General features: G+C 49.4%; 6 protein-coding genes across 6 annotated transcripts; 5 read left to right on the forward strand and 1 right to left on the reverse strand.

The window, feature by feature from the left end:
* Positions 1-164: 164 nt before the first annotated feature.
* BGZ61DRAFT_539072 (NADP-dependent oxidoreductase domain-containing protein) lies at positions 165-1248 on the forward strand (the record flags this gene model as incomplete). The annotated part of the gene is made up of 2 exons (XM_046254734.1): positions 165-178; positions 240-1248. The coding sequence occupies 2 exons, from the start codon at positions 165-167 to the stop codon at positions 1246-1248; spliced, it is 1023 nt and encodes a 340-aa protein (XP_046096870.1).
* Positions 1249-2014: 766 nt separating this feature from the next.
* On the forward strand, positions 2015-2374 carry BGZ61DRAFT_484828 (uncharacterized protein; the record flags this gene model as incomplete). Its single annotated transcript, XM_046249650.1, has 1 exon — positions 2015-2374. One exon carries the CDS (start codon positions 2015-2017, stop codon positions 2372-2374), a length of 360 nt encoding a protein of 119 aa, XP_046096871.1.
* A 2233-nt stretch (positions 2375-4607) lies between these two features.
* Positions 4608-5446, forward strand: BGZ61DRAFT_462590 (uncharacterized protein). The gene is made up of 2 exons (XM_046247323.1): positions 4608-4951; positions 5021-5446. The coding sequence occupies exons 1-2, from the start codon at positions 4665-4667 to the stop codon at positions 5187-5189; spliced, it is 456 nt and encodes a 151-aa protein (XP_046096872.1). The 5' UTR covers positions 4608-4664; the 3' UTR covers positions 5190-5446.
* A 967-nt stretch (positions 5447-6413) lies between these two features.
* On the forward strand, positions 6414-8280 carry BGZ61DRAFT_431737 (pyridoxal phosphate-dependent transferase). The gene is made up of 2 exons (XM_046243862.1): positions 6414-6885; positions 6940-8280. Exons 1-2 carry the CDS (start codon positions 6801-6803, stop codon positions 8166-8168), a joined length of 1314 nt encoding a protein of 437 aa, XP_046096873.1. The 5' UTR covers positions 6414-6800; the 3' UTR covers positions 8169-8280.
* On the reverse strand, positions 8259-11211 carry BGZ61DRAFT_462594 (uncharacterized protein). Its single transcript, XM_046247324.1, has 11 exons — positions 10945-11211; positions 10790-10877; positions 10360-10730; positions 10165-10289; positions 9938-10074; positions 9737-9870; positions 9556-9673; positions 9355-9472; positions 9030-9294; positions 8903-8957; positions 8259-8834 (listed from the first exon to the last, which is right to left on the reverse strand). Exons 1-11 carry the CDS (start codon positions 11085-11087, stop codon positions 8475-8477), a joined length of 1914 nt encoding a protein of 637 aa, XP_046096874.1. The 5' UTR covers positions 11088-11211; the 3' UTR covers positions 8259-8474.
* Positions 11212-12271: 1060 nt separating this feature from the next.
* Positions 12272-14375, forward strand: BGZ61DRAFT_593301 (uncharacterized protein). The gene is made up of 7 exons (XM_046256786.1): positions 12272-12522; positions 12588-12706; positions 12777-12849; positions 12915-13084; positions 13224-13439; positions 13515-13922; positions 13975-14375. Exons 1-7 carry the CDS (start codon positions 12348-12350, stop codon positions 14032-14034), a joined length of 1221 nt encoding a protein of 406 aa, XP_046096875.1. The 5' UTR covers positions 12272-12347; the 3' UTR covers positions 14035-14375.
* Positions 14376-14487: the final 112 nt, after the last annotated feature.

Below are 14487 nucleotides of genomic sequence, written 5' to 3' on the forward strand. Positions count from 1 at the left end.
GAAAAGATGGCGGCTGCAAATAAAGAAAGATGCCCGCGATACGTGTTGGTCTAAGACGCAGATAATATATCCGTTGGGTATTTTGGCAAGAGTTTGTAATTTCACCGGCCCCATTTGACTGACTGTAACATTCCAAGTCTGTCCCTGATTTAAGCAAGGCCACGATGGAATACGCGCGGTAAGGCCAGCAGATATTAGCCCTGCTCCCTCGACGGGCTAGTTATTGACACTTTTCGTAGGGTTGGTACCTCAGGGCTTTACGTCTCCAAGGTTATCCTCGGGGCCGCAAGTTTTGGTTCATCGAAATGGCAAGCATGGGTCAAGGACGAAGAGGAGGCGTTGCCGTTGTTGGAACACGCCTTCAATATGGGGATCAACACTTGGGATACAGCTGATGCCTATTCAAATGGTCGATCTGAGGAAATCGTTGGCAAAGCGCTCAAAAAATACAACATTCCTCGCGAGCAGGTCGTCATTCTGACCAAAATATTTTACGCACTCGACCCTGTCAACCAAACGCCGATATCCCAAAACATGGACAGAACGAAGCGCCACCTCGTCAACCGGGTAGGCCTTTCCCGAAAACACGTCCTTAGCGCAGTAGCCGATAGCGTTGCGCGCCTGGGAACCTACATTGACATCTTGCAAATCCATCGTCTCGACCGCGATACCTGTCCGTTGGAGATTATGAGGGCGCTGAACGGTGTAGTGGAGAGTGGCCAGGTGCGTTATCTGGGCGCCAGCTCGATGGCGGCTTGGGAGTTCCAAAAGCTGCAGTACATAGCCGAGACCCACGGCTGGCATAAGTTCATCAGCATGCAGAATTACTACAACATCTTATACCGCGAGGAAGAGCGAGAGATGATTCCGCTCTGTCGAGACCTAGGCGTAGGCATTTTGCCCTGGAGCCCGTTGGCAAGAGGCGTCTTGGCCCATCCATGGGATGATCGGTCGTCGAGCAGAGAGCAGACCGATAAGCTCCTGCAGAACATGGTTAGGGCTGGGGGTAAAGAGAACGAGGTGGATAAGGAACTCGTGAATCGCGTGGCCGAGGTGGCTGAGAAAAGAGGCGTCAAAATGGCGACGATAGCACTTTCATGGTGTCTAAGGAAAAACGTCTATCCCATTTCAGGTTTGGGGACAAAAGAAAACATCAACCACGCGGTAGAAGCAGTTAGCTACGAGTTGGCAGACGAAGATGTCTCGTATATTGAGGAAGTATACCAGCCTAAGAATGTACAAATGTAAATATATTTCTTTTCAAATTTATTAATGCTTCCATCTAGAGTTACTAGGTCAGATCTGGATCTTTTATTGGGATCACAGTGTTTCGAGGGTGTAGGACCATTCAGCGCAGTTGTGATCACGGTTCCGGTCGAGGTAATTTACTGAATGGTAATTTACCTATCTGACCAAAGTTTTTGACGTCATAAGCTTCTAGGTATTTTGTATGTCAAAAGCCTCTCATTGGCTGATGTCCATATTATCTCCACTATCTTCCAAATCAGTCTCTTCCCAACCCCAGCCATCGACAACAATAGAGTCTTGGAAGGCGTTTTCTACCTTTACTAGCTGAGCAACATCAACTGTCTCCCAGTTTTTGACAACCATCGGTTCTGTCGGATTATGTTTGACAGTCTTGAGCCTCGTGAGCACCTGACTGTTCATATAGATGAAAGTCTGTTGCTTTCGCCCGTTCGTCGTCGCTCGCGGCCGCCTTCTGCACGGCCGAGACTGGTCGCGACAAGGTCATCCTCCGCGAGTTCTGGACAGAGCTGGATAATGACCAAATGCAGGTTTGCAGTCGATGCTAAGAGAGTTGGTTCTAGATGAAGATTGATTGCGATGGCATTTGTTCGCGTTGTTATTGCAGGGATGAGAAGCGCCAGCCCGACGAGCCATATTTCGTGTCTGCGGACAATCAGCTCGACTTTGGCCCTGTATCGGGCCGGTTGCCCAGATCACGCCTACCGAAGAGTCGTTGATTGCTCGTGTTCACGTCCACGTGAACATTATGCTTGTGCGAGGGCACGTAATTCACTTTCTCCGGGAGGTTGGCTTAGTGTACAACCAGCTTCGCGATGTGGCGTTGGCACATGTCAAGGCCATGGAACTGGAAGAGGCCCCTAGCAAGCGCTTTTTCGTGACTGCTGGCTTCTGTAGAAATGCGGGGCTGGTCAAGATCATCTGGGACAGCTTCTCGGAGCCGCGAGACAAGTTGCCGGATGAGAATCACTGGGGCGGGGAGCCGAACCCGAACATGCAGTGTTTTGGTTATGACACATCTCGCGCAATGAGGATCTTGGGGATGACCTGGACACCGTATGAGAACCCGGTAGTGGATTCAGTCAAGTCTTTGATCAAAGAGGAATGAAATAAACCCCCTTGGGTGGGGGGCGCATACTCGAAGCGCTCTATCAATGTAACACAGTATCCAATCCATCTGTGAACCGTTTCCTGGGACGCCCTCAAGGTAGAGGGCCTTAATGTTCTTGTACATTCGAACCCATCTATGCTGCAAATGTATAGCTGCCAACCATAGCATGGACAAGCCAGTAGTCCAAGTCCTGCTTATTTCTCACCACGTCCGCAACATCCTTGGCTATCTTTATGCAGCCCATCTCGGCCATATACTTTAAGCAACGTTGGATCTAGTCTCGTATAAGGGTGTCGGCTGAAACTTGATTAGTAATATCGAGTAGAGCGAGTAAAGTACAGTACTGAAGACTCTTCGGCAGCGAGAAACCCACGGTGTTATCTGGCTGTATCCTCGGTAAGGCGAATTGAGATACTGTGGTGTAAATCCGGTGCGTAATATCGCAGATGCGAGCCAGGAATAATTAAATTATAAATTAAAAAAAAAACTTAATATAAAATTTATTCATATTTTTAATGTTTCTTTTAATAAAGAGCTGTTTAAAAAAAAAAAAAAAACTATTTGAAAGTATATTTAGTTGGAAGTTCTCCAGTGTCGCAATATAAGAATAAAGATCTTGAAAAAGCTGCTATTTTTAACATACAATATACAGTAGCGGTGGGTGTTGTGAATGCTTCTTCTACATTTGTGGCTTTTGATAACCCTCGAACCGAAAGATCACCCTCACCTGATATAATCTGTCCTTGACTTTAAGATGCTGATGCGAGTATCTGCAACAAGGGAGAGTTGGTATAAGCCCCCGCCGCTCTATTTTAAATCCTGGTCAGGTTTTAGGTGACGTATCATATATCAGGAGAGGCGAACAGATTCTCCGACACCTGTTGCATCCGGCGTAAGGGAATTGACACGTTTGCGCTTCTCTAGATCCCGAGATGGCAATTCGGCGAGTAGTTCGTAGAATCCTCTGTTGTGTTTCGCTTCGCTGCCCCAATGAGTTAAGGATAACATCCTCTAAATGACATCTGAATTCCTATCGCGCATGGGGTAACATTTGGCTGAAATGACGGTCAATCCACGACTACCATTGAAGCAGATTCTACCGGGCGTATTGAAGCAGGGGTGCAGGGTACCCCTACCGCCATGTTGAACTGCAGGCAGATCCGCTGCATCCGTCAAGTTAGACTCTGGGATCGGTGGCTATTGAGGAAGCATAGCCGATCTCCCCCTTTAGATACAGGGCGTGAATTCCCAGCCCCTTCACTTGCGCTAGCTGTCGGGCTGGCTTGTTATTCAGATCGCACTTCAACACGACAGCGGCTCGCCCAGGACCAGCTTCATAGTGAAGCGGCTTCCACTTTTCAGTTTGATAGCATGTGGATTAAAACATCTTGCGGCGGCATTATTTACTTCCCAGCAGCCCAGACGCTAAAAATGACAATGCTCAGTGATACGCAAAGGCTTGCGACCAAACGATCCGCAAACATACGTGGCACTCCGCCACCAATCGATGCAGAGTGGTAGATACCCACCGAGGTAGTGTTCTAGACCGTTTTATTCACTTATGGTTTCGCAGTAGCCATAATTAGAACTGAATTTATCTTTGGGAATAATGAGTGCCTTTCGGGTGAGTGCGGCATCTTATGATCAATTGGTTTATTAGATAGACCAAAAGCAGCAGCCCTCTATTCTATGGATTTTGTGCCTTTCTGCACCCTCACAGTCTCCGCCCTTTCTGTAGCACATCGCTGCCGCAATCATTCCTCGCATACGTTTTGGGTGGGTTTCGGGTTTCGTCGAGAGAGCGGGAGAATGGATAAATGGGACTTTTCGGAAGACGGAGAAGCATAACAAAGCGTGTTATACGAATGAAGACTGTCTGTGCTGACATCTGATGATTTTTAGCACCCTCTGTTTCATCTAAGATGAGACGATAACTTGAGCATTGATGCCGTTGATTAATTGATACTCGTGTACGTACCCACCCCACACGCATCTAAACCCTATCCCACCATCTCATTAATGTCGATGCGCCTCATCAATATCGGAGGGGCCCCGAGATATCCCGAACATGTACTTATTTCTCAGCATAGTATGACATCACTCGGTGAGGAAGTGGCCAGACCTTCTATGGTGACGGGCGGCGGGTGAGCGATCGCCATCAGCAGTTTTGTCAGGCCACGCTGAGACCAGCCAAAAAACCGTACGAGTGCTCGCCCACCAATCAGTTACCTTGGACATGACCTGACCAACGCTGACGGAATAGACGGACGATAATTGAATTGCTGAAATGGAGATGGTATATAAAGATGGCAATTCAAGTCGAGCTCAATTGCGGTTCCATCTCATCAGTCAAGACATCCATCAAGAGCGCATTCGTCAATTCAGTCAACTATTTCACTTATATCTGAGCATTGATTATTTTTCTCAAGCGACCATCCTTCATCATGACCACCAATTCCTTCGGTACCGCCCTACCCCGATTCGACTTCCCACCACCAGAGCCACCAGTGATTTCAAGATTTGCCAGAGTGGCCAAAGTGTTTCCTCTCGCTGCCTTCGCAACAACTGGCGTCGGTAAGTTCTACCCTCAAGCGCATAAAACATTGGCGGGAGACAGCACACTAACTGGAGCTCTTGTGATAGCTGCATGGTACTACATCAATACGACCAATCAGAAAACTCTAGTCTCCGCAAACCCTTTCCCTGGAGCGGCTGCAATGCATATCAGCCAAGCACCGCAGAGTCAACCCCTGACACAACGCACAGAGCCCAAAGTCGACAGGGCATGGAAACCTTTCAGCTAGCGAAATGATTGTGTTGGCAGAAGGGGTCGCGGGAATTTATGAGACATCAGCACATCATTTCGTATTGCTTTTCAATTTCTGTTCTGTCCGTCTTTTTCTTTTCGGGTTAATATTGCATTGCTTTTGCGGACCAAGTGTCACATCTGGTTCGGATTGTAACCATGGGCTGGGAGTAAGATACTTATTTAGAGGCTGGGAACATGGCGAATTAGTACATAGTGGCGTTTCTAGTCTCGAAATATATATTTCTGGTCCTTTGCTATTACCACCGAAATTACGCTTTCGCGGTGAAGACGCTGTAACTTTGACAGAGAAATTCGATACGAGGCCCGGTTGACAAGCATTCCTGGTGTCCAGGCAAGGACCCAGCACTGATCGTCCAAAGCAGCATTCTCTCCCATCTTCTCATTAGTCCAGTTTCAATTCCGTATCTCGTTTTGGTTCTCAAGGAAAGACTAAATTGCTCTTGCTGTCTGTAAAAACACCTCAAACATTGCTTTTTCCTCTCCCATATCCATCTTCTGCCATGGTAGAACAATTTTCTATCATCCGAAAAGGGTTCCTCAGCAGGGCGCCTTTTGCAGTCCAGCTGGTCGGGGTCTGGCAAATTCTGGCCAGTTTTAGCCCCCCCGCTCATTGTACGCGACAAAGTCTTGATGATAGCCGCTGAACCGTACAGAGCCGCCAGATGAAGAAGATTCTTCTTCTCAACATTGGTGTATTGCGCGCAATTATTGGTCTCAAGTTAACAGGCTCGAACTTGTCGAACGTGCCCCAATAAGATTGGACGAGGAGCCTCATCGAGAGGGACCGATGAGCCCTCGTTTCCGATAGCGAATCTCGCCATAGTGATACGGTCGATAAAAATTGTTTACAAACAAACCCTCAATTGCTGGTACTTTATAGCATTTATACCGTGTAGGGAACCCAATTTACTCGACGTAGGCGGTGGAGATTTGGGTGTCTCGTACTAGGCCAGACCGAAAGCGTGAATCCACCCGCAATCTATTGGCGAAGAAACGTAAAGCATTGCACGGCCCAATGCCTGAAGTCTTGGGAAAAGCTCAAGGCAGCGCTAGCACATGTATCGCTGGTAACGAATAGGTAGAATAGGGCGTAATTGACATGCCAAGCTAACGCAATTCATGGTGGCATCGGCTCACCGCGGTTCCTATCGGCAGAGAACAACCCGACAGGCAGCTCACACACGTGGATGACAGCACACCCTTACGCAACTCTGGAGGGGAGGATTCTGAAAACAGCAGCTGATAGCTCAATGGCCGAATTTTGGACACCCAATCTGGGCAGAAGATACGAGGGTTCCTCTCCGCTAGTAAGATGCAGTCTGTGAGTCACATTGGCCCTTGCTGCAGTGCTGATAAAGCCTCAAATGGGAGAGCAGACTTGGAGTCATCCGCAATGCTCTCGTGAGTCACTACGCTACTATTACTATTTAAGCGCCACTTCATCTCACTAAGGGAGAGACCCTCGAACCGTCTGTCAGAAGCTTGTTTCCAACTTACAAGCCCAGCCCAAAACTCAATTGCGACAACATCGGCGTCAATTGACCAATCCTGTACCTCGATCCATCAGCAATCAACACCATTGACAAGATCACAATGGGTTCCAGCACGACCATCGAGTTCGGCAAGTCGCTGAAGGAGCAATTCCTCTTCGACCCCGATTGGCGCAATCTGAACAACGGCATGGCGCCCGCCCATGAGCCTGAGAAGATGATGAACAGCTAACCATCCGTAGGCTCCTACGGCGCCATGTCCCGGTACGTCCGCGAAAAGCAACTGGAATACCAGAACCGCGCCGAATCTCGCCCAGATCAGTACATCCGCTACGAGTACCCGGAAGCCCTCGACGCCTCTCGCACCGCGTTGGCCGGACACCTCAATGTCTCCCCCAACACGGTCGTCTTCGCCGCCAACGCGACCACGGCCTTCAACATCATCATCCGCAACATCAGCTGGGCCGCCGATGGCAAAGACGAGATCATCACCTTCTCCACTATTTACGGCGGCTGCAACAGCACTGTCGAATACATCGTCGATACCAACCCGGGCCTCGTGTCCTCCCGCACCATCCTCCTGACCTATCCGCTCGAGGATGACGAGATCCTCACGCTTTTCCGCGAGGCCGTCACGCTCGCACACGCCGAGGGCAAACGGCCCCGTGTTGCTGTCTACGATGTCGTCTCCTCCCAGCCCGGCGTGCGGTTCCCCTTCGAGGCTCTCACAGCCGTGTGCCGCGAGCTCGGTGTGCTGAGCCTCGTCGACGGCGCCCAGGGCGTGGGCATGGTTGAAATCGACCTGGCCGCTCTGGACGCTGACTTCTTCCTGTCCAACTGCCACAAGTGGCTCAACACGCCGCGTGGGTGCGCCTTCTTGCACGTCCCCTTCCGCAACCAGGGGCTGATCAGGAGCACCCTCCCGACGAGTCGTGGGTACGTCCCCCTCCGTGTCACTGAGAAGCAGGCCCCGGCTCCGGCGGAGGATGTGGGCGTCAAGTCGGCGTGGGTGCAGAGCTTCGACTTCATCGGGACCCTGGACAACAGCCAGCCTGTGGTTGTCAAGGACGCGCTGCAGTGGCGCGAGGAGGTGCTCGGCGGCGAGGAGCGTATCCGGCAGTACCTCTGGCGGCTGGCTAAGGAGGGAGGAAAGAGGACAGCCGAGATCCTGGGCACCGAAGTCATTGATAACAAGACCGGGACGCTGACAAACTGCGCAATGGTCAACGTGTGGTTGCCTGTTAAGAGCGCCGATGTGCAGGATGGAGTCTTGGCATGGGCGCAGGAGCTCTTGGTCAAGGAGTATAAGACATTCATGGCGCTGTCGCAGCACAACGGGCAGTGGTACACCCGACTCAGCGCGGGGGTGTATCTCGATCTCGAGGACTTTGAGTGGGCTGGCAAGGTACTAAAGGAAGTATGCGAGAGGGTGCTTAAGGAAAAAGCGAGGAAGAAAGTTAGCTCGGCCTAAAGAGCGCCCTTTTCGTTGACGAGAGATACAAGGCTGTAGAATTCTTCATTAGCTGTTGTTGGATTATATCACTAAATAACACTAGCTACAGTAATACCAGCGGTATTCGTGACTTTTGGCTCAGCTGGTTAACCCAAGTGCAGTGAAAAGGACTGAGCAAGCGGATTAAATAAGCTACAAGCTTCACTCAAAGATAACATGCGAACTTATTACATGAGACCGGTCAAATTACTTCAATTGTAAATAAAATAACAGACTGATTACCTTTTTTCTCACCCTTGATCCAAGTAGGGACAAATACCAGCTCTAATCCAGCGAAATCAACTTCTTGTTATAGCACAACAGACCAACATAAAGCTTTTGCTCTAGATCCAACTGCGGCCAGTTGATCTTTTGACTTAGCTTCAATTCTGCTTCATCTTGCTGTAGCAACGCGTTGAACTCATCCAGGCTGAAGCTCTTGCTCTCGTAAAACTCCTTGATCTTATCCGCTACAGGGTTCCTTTGAGGATCTTTCAAGGCAGTGGTCAGTAGGCTCCACACCTGCTTAGTATCCCCATCGGTATTTATCTCTGCCTTGGAGGCTGTCTCCGGGTTCTCCAGAAACTTGCCAGCCTTGAGGTGTATACTCTTGACTAGATCAGTCATCCTGACTACCCCCTGTTGCTATAGCCAAGGTTAGACCAACTCGTGACAGACCGGGGACAGATGGCGCAGAATCACAAAAGACTTACATCCATGATGCGCCACAGGCGGTAATCCTTCACGGTACTCGTCCAAAGTGGGGGACTGGTGAGAAACATAAGTTAGAATACAGTACCTTCGTATTAATGAAGGCATCAGCGCAGAATTTTCACGTACTTGGAACAGAGTAGAGTATCTCCTCCTCGAGCCTGCCAGGCCAGTCGCATGCTTTGCTGCGCCTTTTTATCTCCCTGGGTTGTCTCGTTCGAGTTGAAAGAGCCGTAACTGGCGCCACCAGAGCCGTAAGGGGTCGAGATGCTCAATCCTGCAGCAACCTTGACGCTGTCCTTGAAAGCCGACAGCTCTGCGGCGTCGCTGCCGTGGAAGAGGCGTGAACTGGTAAGTTCCCCACCAAGGGTAAACTGGGTCGCAAAGACACTGCCTAGAAAGTGTGTCAGCGCATTTGGCTTGAGGCGGGTACGAAGGATGGGAGATGGCCTACCATATTCCCGCTGCCACCTGTCAACGTCGGCCCTATTACGACATGCCAATGCTTCTCGTTTGCACTCTTCCGTCAGTTGCAAGCAGTAAGCGTCCACTTCGACTGCAGCCCTGGGAAACTTGAGAGCGAGAAGGTCAGCCAGACACGTCACAATAGCCTATCTGGCTTCTTATCATAGGGAGTGCCGTAGTGTCTACTCACCTTGTATGCCACATGGACAGAGTTGACCTGTTCGGTTTTCAGTTCCTTGTTCGCAGTTGAGTGTTCTTTCTCAACAGCGAACGAAGCACTGGCCTCGGCTCCCATTCCTCCGCCGCCTCTGGTATAATGTATCAGTCCTTGGTTCCGTTTTGTCCTCGTAAATCAAGTTCGTATCACTTACCCAGCAGCTTTGACTGCCGTAGAGCTGAAGCCCTGGTTTGCCATTGTCTTCTCCAGCGCGCTGGTCATTTCGGTAACCTCGACAGAGGCATCATCCCATACATAGAAAGGTGGGACAGGAGGAAGAGGGCCAATCTGAGCGCGCGTTAGTTACAGTGTTTTGGAGGGCTCAATCTGATACCGGGTCAGATTTGAAGCATACAGCCGGAGTAGGTGCCCCCTTTTCACCTGGCTTCTGGGTTGGTGTGTCCTTAACCCCGTCGCCACTGTTGGTCTTGGTCTCCGCTGAAGGCTGGGGACGACTGAGCTCAGCATCAAGGCTTGGTGCAAGCTGAAATGCTAATGTTGAATAAAAGTTAGATATCTATGTTCACCCTCAGGGCCTCAGGGGGGTGGTCGTCTTGGGCCGTCTTGTAGCGAGTTTCGTACCTCTCTTCCTGGCCTTGACCAACATGTCGCCTTTGTAGACCCAACCATGCAGAGCGCGGTTGTTCCTAAAAACTGCATCCCACTGCAACTCTGTCAGATCAAGTGGCTCGGGATAGGTGACAGTTCTAGTATGGGTTAGCCTTTGCTCTCTTCATATTCAACATGTAACAACGGATGTCTGTGATCATTACTTACCCAGCGGCAGCAGCAAAATTCATTGAATCGGTCTTGAGGGCCCCTAGACTATCTGACAGCTTTGTCAGGTCGCCCAGTTTGACTGCGCCGTCCGACTTCATGTTCTCAATCATCTTGTCGATACCTTCCTGGATCTTGGCTGGATCGACTGATGATTTTGTGGGTTTTCCATCACCTCCACTGCCACCAGCACTGTTAAGGATCAAGTCAACCTGAACCGTCTTTATGACGGGCTTTTGCTGCGCATCAATGTTAGATGCGTCGATCTTCTCCCCATCGTTATCGGTCTCCTTTTTGCCGGCAGCTGGTTTGGTTCCCGTGTCACCGGATGCCTTCTCCTTCTCATTTTCCTTGTTCAGACCATCCGCTTTCTGTTACCGTGTCAGTCATGCGGACTTTGTATTCTAAGACAGACTACGGCTGTACGTACGTCACCTCTCAAAGACATGTAATACGACAAAGCAGTGCCTTCCTGGAGAGTGGTCTTGCCGTCCGCCGTAAATTTCAGCTTTTGGGATCTGTATCAGTCCAGAAATGGTGAGCATGGCACCTAGATGAAGGAAAGTGATCACGGATGTAACTGACACTGCCGCATGCTTACGAATGTCGGCCAGCAAAATCTTGTCGGCATCGCCTTCGGACAGCTGTTTGCTCGGGAAGGAGGGGAACAAAGTACTATCATTGCTGATAATAGCGATGTGAAATTCGGACCAGGTTGACGTGGCCATGATGAAGCAGTAGTTGAGAGTATTGATAGAAGATGATGTTGAAAAGCTTATGATCGAGGTAAGCGAGGGATCGTTTGGGCAAACTCACCGACGATGAAGAAAGATTAATACTAAATAATGTAACTGGAAGGCTAGAAGAGCTTCGTCGTCACCTGAGCAAACGCGAATCAGGACATTCCTTCTAGGAAGGGGAGACATATGCAATATTGAGTTTGACTGAGTATGTGATATCGGACCATATCACCAGAGTTACTTGGTGCGTAGCTGTGGCTTGCGCTGATCTTTGCCGACTATGCGGAGGTGAGGTTTCTACGCATGCCTCACCCTGCCTGCCCGCGATGCTCAGCTATGCACGGGACTGAGCCTTGGGGCTCCTGACGGACCATTTTCTCTTTTTCTGACCCAGACTTTCATGAATTGCATTTTCATCAAAGATCTAAAACCCAATGGAATGCAACGAGACCTAAATCACGACGTTGCCGGGAGCTCTATTCCTCGTCCGGCTCAGATCTCGATGGATTGTGTGTTCATTGAGGATCCCATATACGACGGGAATGTACCGAGACCTAAATAATAACTTTGGCCCGGAATTCTCTTCTATTCCGACTTGGGTCTCGACAAATTGTATTTTTTTTTCCCGAGGACCTAAAACGTAACGGAATGCAACGAGACCTAAACAATAATCTTGTGTGAAACTTTTGTCCTTTTCTGACCCAGATCTTGACAATTGCATGTTGGCCCAGCATCCAAAATACAATGGCATGCATCCAGACCTAAAATATAAAATTGGTTGAAGCTTTTTTCCTTTCTAGCCCGGATCTTGATGGATTGCGTTTTCATCGAGGATGCGAGATATAACATAATGCACCGAGACATAAATCACAATTTTGGTGGAAAGTTTTCTTTTTCTCGCCTAGATTTCGATCAGTGGCAATTTCGTTGAGGATCTATGGAACTCTAGCATTGCTTTAAGATTACGTGGCTACAATAGTATTAGTATTTACTTCTTGATGCATTCCATTGTGTTGCACATGTTTCGGCATGTCGGGACCAGATGAAGCCCGCTGTGGGGTATTACCACGTCGGTGTGCTTGGGTAGGTTGCGTAGCTGTGCACATGTCTTCACTAGCTATATAAATATCTGTGTAGAACCTCCTGCATTTTTTTAAATCACACTTTATTCTGTTTTACAACCCAACAACCTTAGTAGCCACTATTCACCTACATCCTTAAGTCTTCACTTAACATTTGCTTATCACCATGGCCGCCGTCTCTGTCGCCCTAAACAACGCTCAATGGGAGCCAGAGAATGAGGGCGAGAGCCAGTTGAAGACGGCTCTGGAGAATGTGCTCATCTCATCGCCTAGCTCCGTCATAACCAAAGCCCCTGACAACAAGACCAATCGCTTTATTCTTCAGACGCAGGGATACCATGGTAGGATTCCCGTGCCATACCAGACGAAGACGTGTCCATGGGTCTGATTGTTGAACTACGAGTAGATCTGTACCTGTATGTCGTTGAAGGTATCACTTTCACCGATTCAACTGCAGAATTTGAGAAACAATTCACAAAGTCGACCTTTGCCGTCGTCGATAAGATTGATATATCAGCTTACGACGTGAGTACCTGTCCTTGACGCCAAGCTTGTCCTGGCCATGTTCCCCGCTTGCATACTGACTCCCTCACAGCTACTCCGTGATACAACTGTCAGCGTTGCTAAGCATTGCAAAGAGTTCAATAGCAATGGACTGGGAAAGCTAAGTAGGCGCCTCGGCTCATGTCCTCGGCACCTACGGGTACGATACTGATTATGAATTTTGCTCCAGCGACATCTGCCAACGGAGCCATTGCCTATGCCGACCATTGCATTGGCTTGATGAAGGAAAAGGCCGACATAAGCCTCTACAACGCCTTCCAGGTCCTCCTGGACGAAAAGTATGTAACCCAGCCCAAGGATAATGCATTCGAGGAGGCTGTAGAGAGTGCAACGTTGGCGGTACAGGCCCTTCAAAAGCCGAGGACGCCAAGGCTATGGTCGCGTTACTCCAAGCCGTAAGTAGCTCAATCCATAGGCTATTCAGAGCCTTTACACCGCTTCACCTGTCACTGCAGCAGCTAACCAGTACTCATCCTAGTTCTATACGCAAACAGACGGCGATGTAAAGAAAGTTGGGACAATCGAGGAGAAGTTCCTCACGGGTCCTAAGGACCCCGTGACTGGACAACGAAAGGTGAAGTCCGATGGGACCCTCCAAGAGCCATACAGCGAGGTCATGGATGCCGAGGTTGCGCGCCTCCAGACGGAGATCACCAATTCAATTACGCGCAGGGATGAGGAAAATGATAAATGGGTGAGTGTGCCACCCTCCAGCATATTGGAGGAGCTTTTAGAGAGGCCTTGTCACATATTCTGACCCTATACACAGGCGACTGCGAGAGACAAGGCTATCGGTCTAGGCGTGGGCGGGGTTTTCCTCGTATGGCTTTGGATCGGCTCCGGCGTCGAGACGGATAAGGCCATCAAGGCAAAGAACAAGTACGATGAAATGGTTACATTGATCACCAAGGACAGTCAAGACAAGGCCGACTTGGTGAAGGTGCTGGAGCTTGTAAGGGCCCTCGTCAATCACTTTCACGCCTTGCTGCCAAAGATGCAGACGGCCCTGACGGCCATGAAGGAGCTCCAAAACCTGTTCAATGAGCAGAACCTGAACTTTCAGCTCATCCTGAACAAGTTGACCGACCTCCAAACTGGTGTGTCTGCGAAAGGACAGAGGGCTAGGAAAAATTGGATAACTACAGCTATTGACGAAGCTGTGGAGAAGTTCAAGGAGGTGAGATCTTCCGTCATTGATGTCGAATAGTTCACCGCTAATTCTGTAACAGATCAAGGACCTTGGAGAAGAATTTAAACGTGGTGCAACACCTGTGATCGAACAGCTCTGAGTACACGTTTGCTCGCGGGAGTGAAGCATTGTAGAACATTCCATAGTCAGACAATCAGCTTTATGTTTGTAGATCAGGCTGTTGTTTGAAAACTAGTAGGCATTTAGAAGGCAGCAACTTGAATGCCGATAAGACTGTCTCTGCACATCTGCGCTGCTACTGTACTAAAGAAGCGACCTCTCGGTCCACCGATTCAAACACGGTGAGGGCATCATTGCGGGATTCTGATACATCAAATACACTCACAACCGCCGAGATAAAGGAGGCCGTATCTGTCAGACACACGGAAAGATTCCCAATTATCCCTTCTTGGATAAGCGGAATGCCGATAATGATGCGCGTCGTTGTCTCGCCAGCACACAACGCATTGAAAAATGACATATTCTAGTAAATAATGGTCCTCATATACGTTGTCCTCGAAATGTTGGTGATTTGTTCGCCAGGGTAATAGGA

This window comes from Ilyonectria robusta, assembly GCF_021365365.1.
Source record: "Ilyonectria robusta strain PMI_751 chromosome Unknown BGZ61scaffold_32, whole genome shotgun sequence".
In the NCBI taxonomy this organism is placed as follows: Eukaryota; Fungi; Ascomycota; class Sordariomycetes; order Hypocreales; family Nectriaceae; genus Ilyonectria; species Ilyonectria robusta.

Excerpts from the sequence above, each read along its gene's own strand:
- BGZ61DRAFT_462590 (XM_046247323.1), top strand. The coding sequence starts at position 4,665 with ATGGAGATGGTATATAAAGATGGCAATTCAAGTCGAGCTCAATTGCGG. Across the intron at positions 4,952-5,020 it reads CTTCGCAACAACTGGCGTCG|CTGCATGGTACTACATCAAT; the intron begins GTAAGTTCTACC and ends CTCTTGTGATAG.
- BGZ61DRAFT_431737 (XM_046243862.1), top strand. The coding sequence starts at position 6,801 with ATGGGTTCCAGCACGACCATCGAGTTCGGCAAGTCGCTGAAGGAGCAA. Across the intron at positions 6,886-6,939 it reads TTGGCGCAATCTGAACAACG|GCTCCTACGGCGCCATGTCC; the intron begins GCATGGCGCCCG and ends AACCATCCGTAG.
- BGZ61DRAFT_462594 (XM_046247324.1), bottom strand. The coding sequence starts at position 11,087 with ATGGCCACGTCAACCTGGTCCGAATTTCACATCGCTATTATCAGCAAT. Across the intron at positions 9,674-9,736 it reads ACGGCAGTCAAAGCTGCTGG|AGGCGGCGGAGGAATGGGAG; the intron begins GTAAGTGATACG and ends ACATTATACCAG. Across the intron at positions 8,835-8,902 it reads GCCTGTGGCGCATCATGGAT|CAACAGGGGGTAGTCAGGAT; the intron begins GTAAGTCTTTTG and ends CCTTGGCTATAG.
- BGZ61DRAFT_593301 (XM_046256786.1), top strand. The coding sequence starts at position 12,348 with ATGGCCGCCGTCTCTGTCGCCCTAAACAACGCTCAATGGGAGCCAGAG. Across the intron at positions 12,850-12,914 it reads CAATGGACTGGGAAAGCTAA|CGACATCTGCCAACGGAGCC; the intron begins GTAGGCGCCTCG and ends ATTTTGCTCCAG. Across the intron at positions 13,085-13,223 it reads TAGAGAGTGCAACGTTGGCG|TTCTATACGCAAACAGACGG; the intron begins GTACAGGCCCTT and ends TACTCATCCTAG.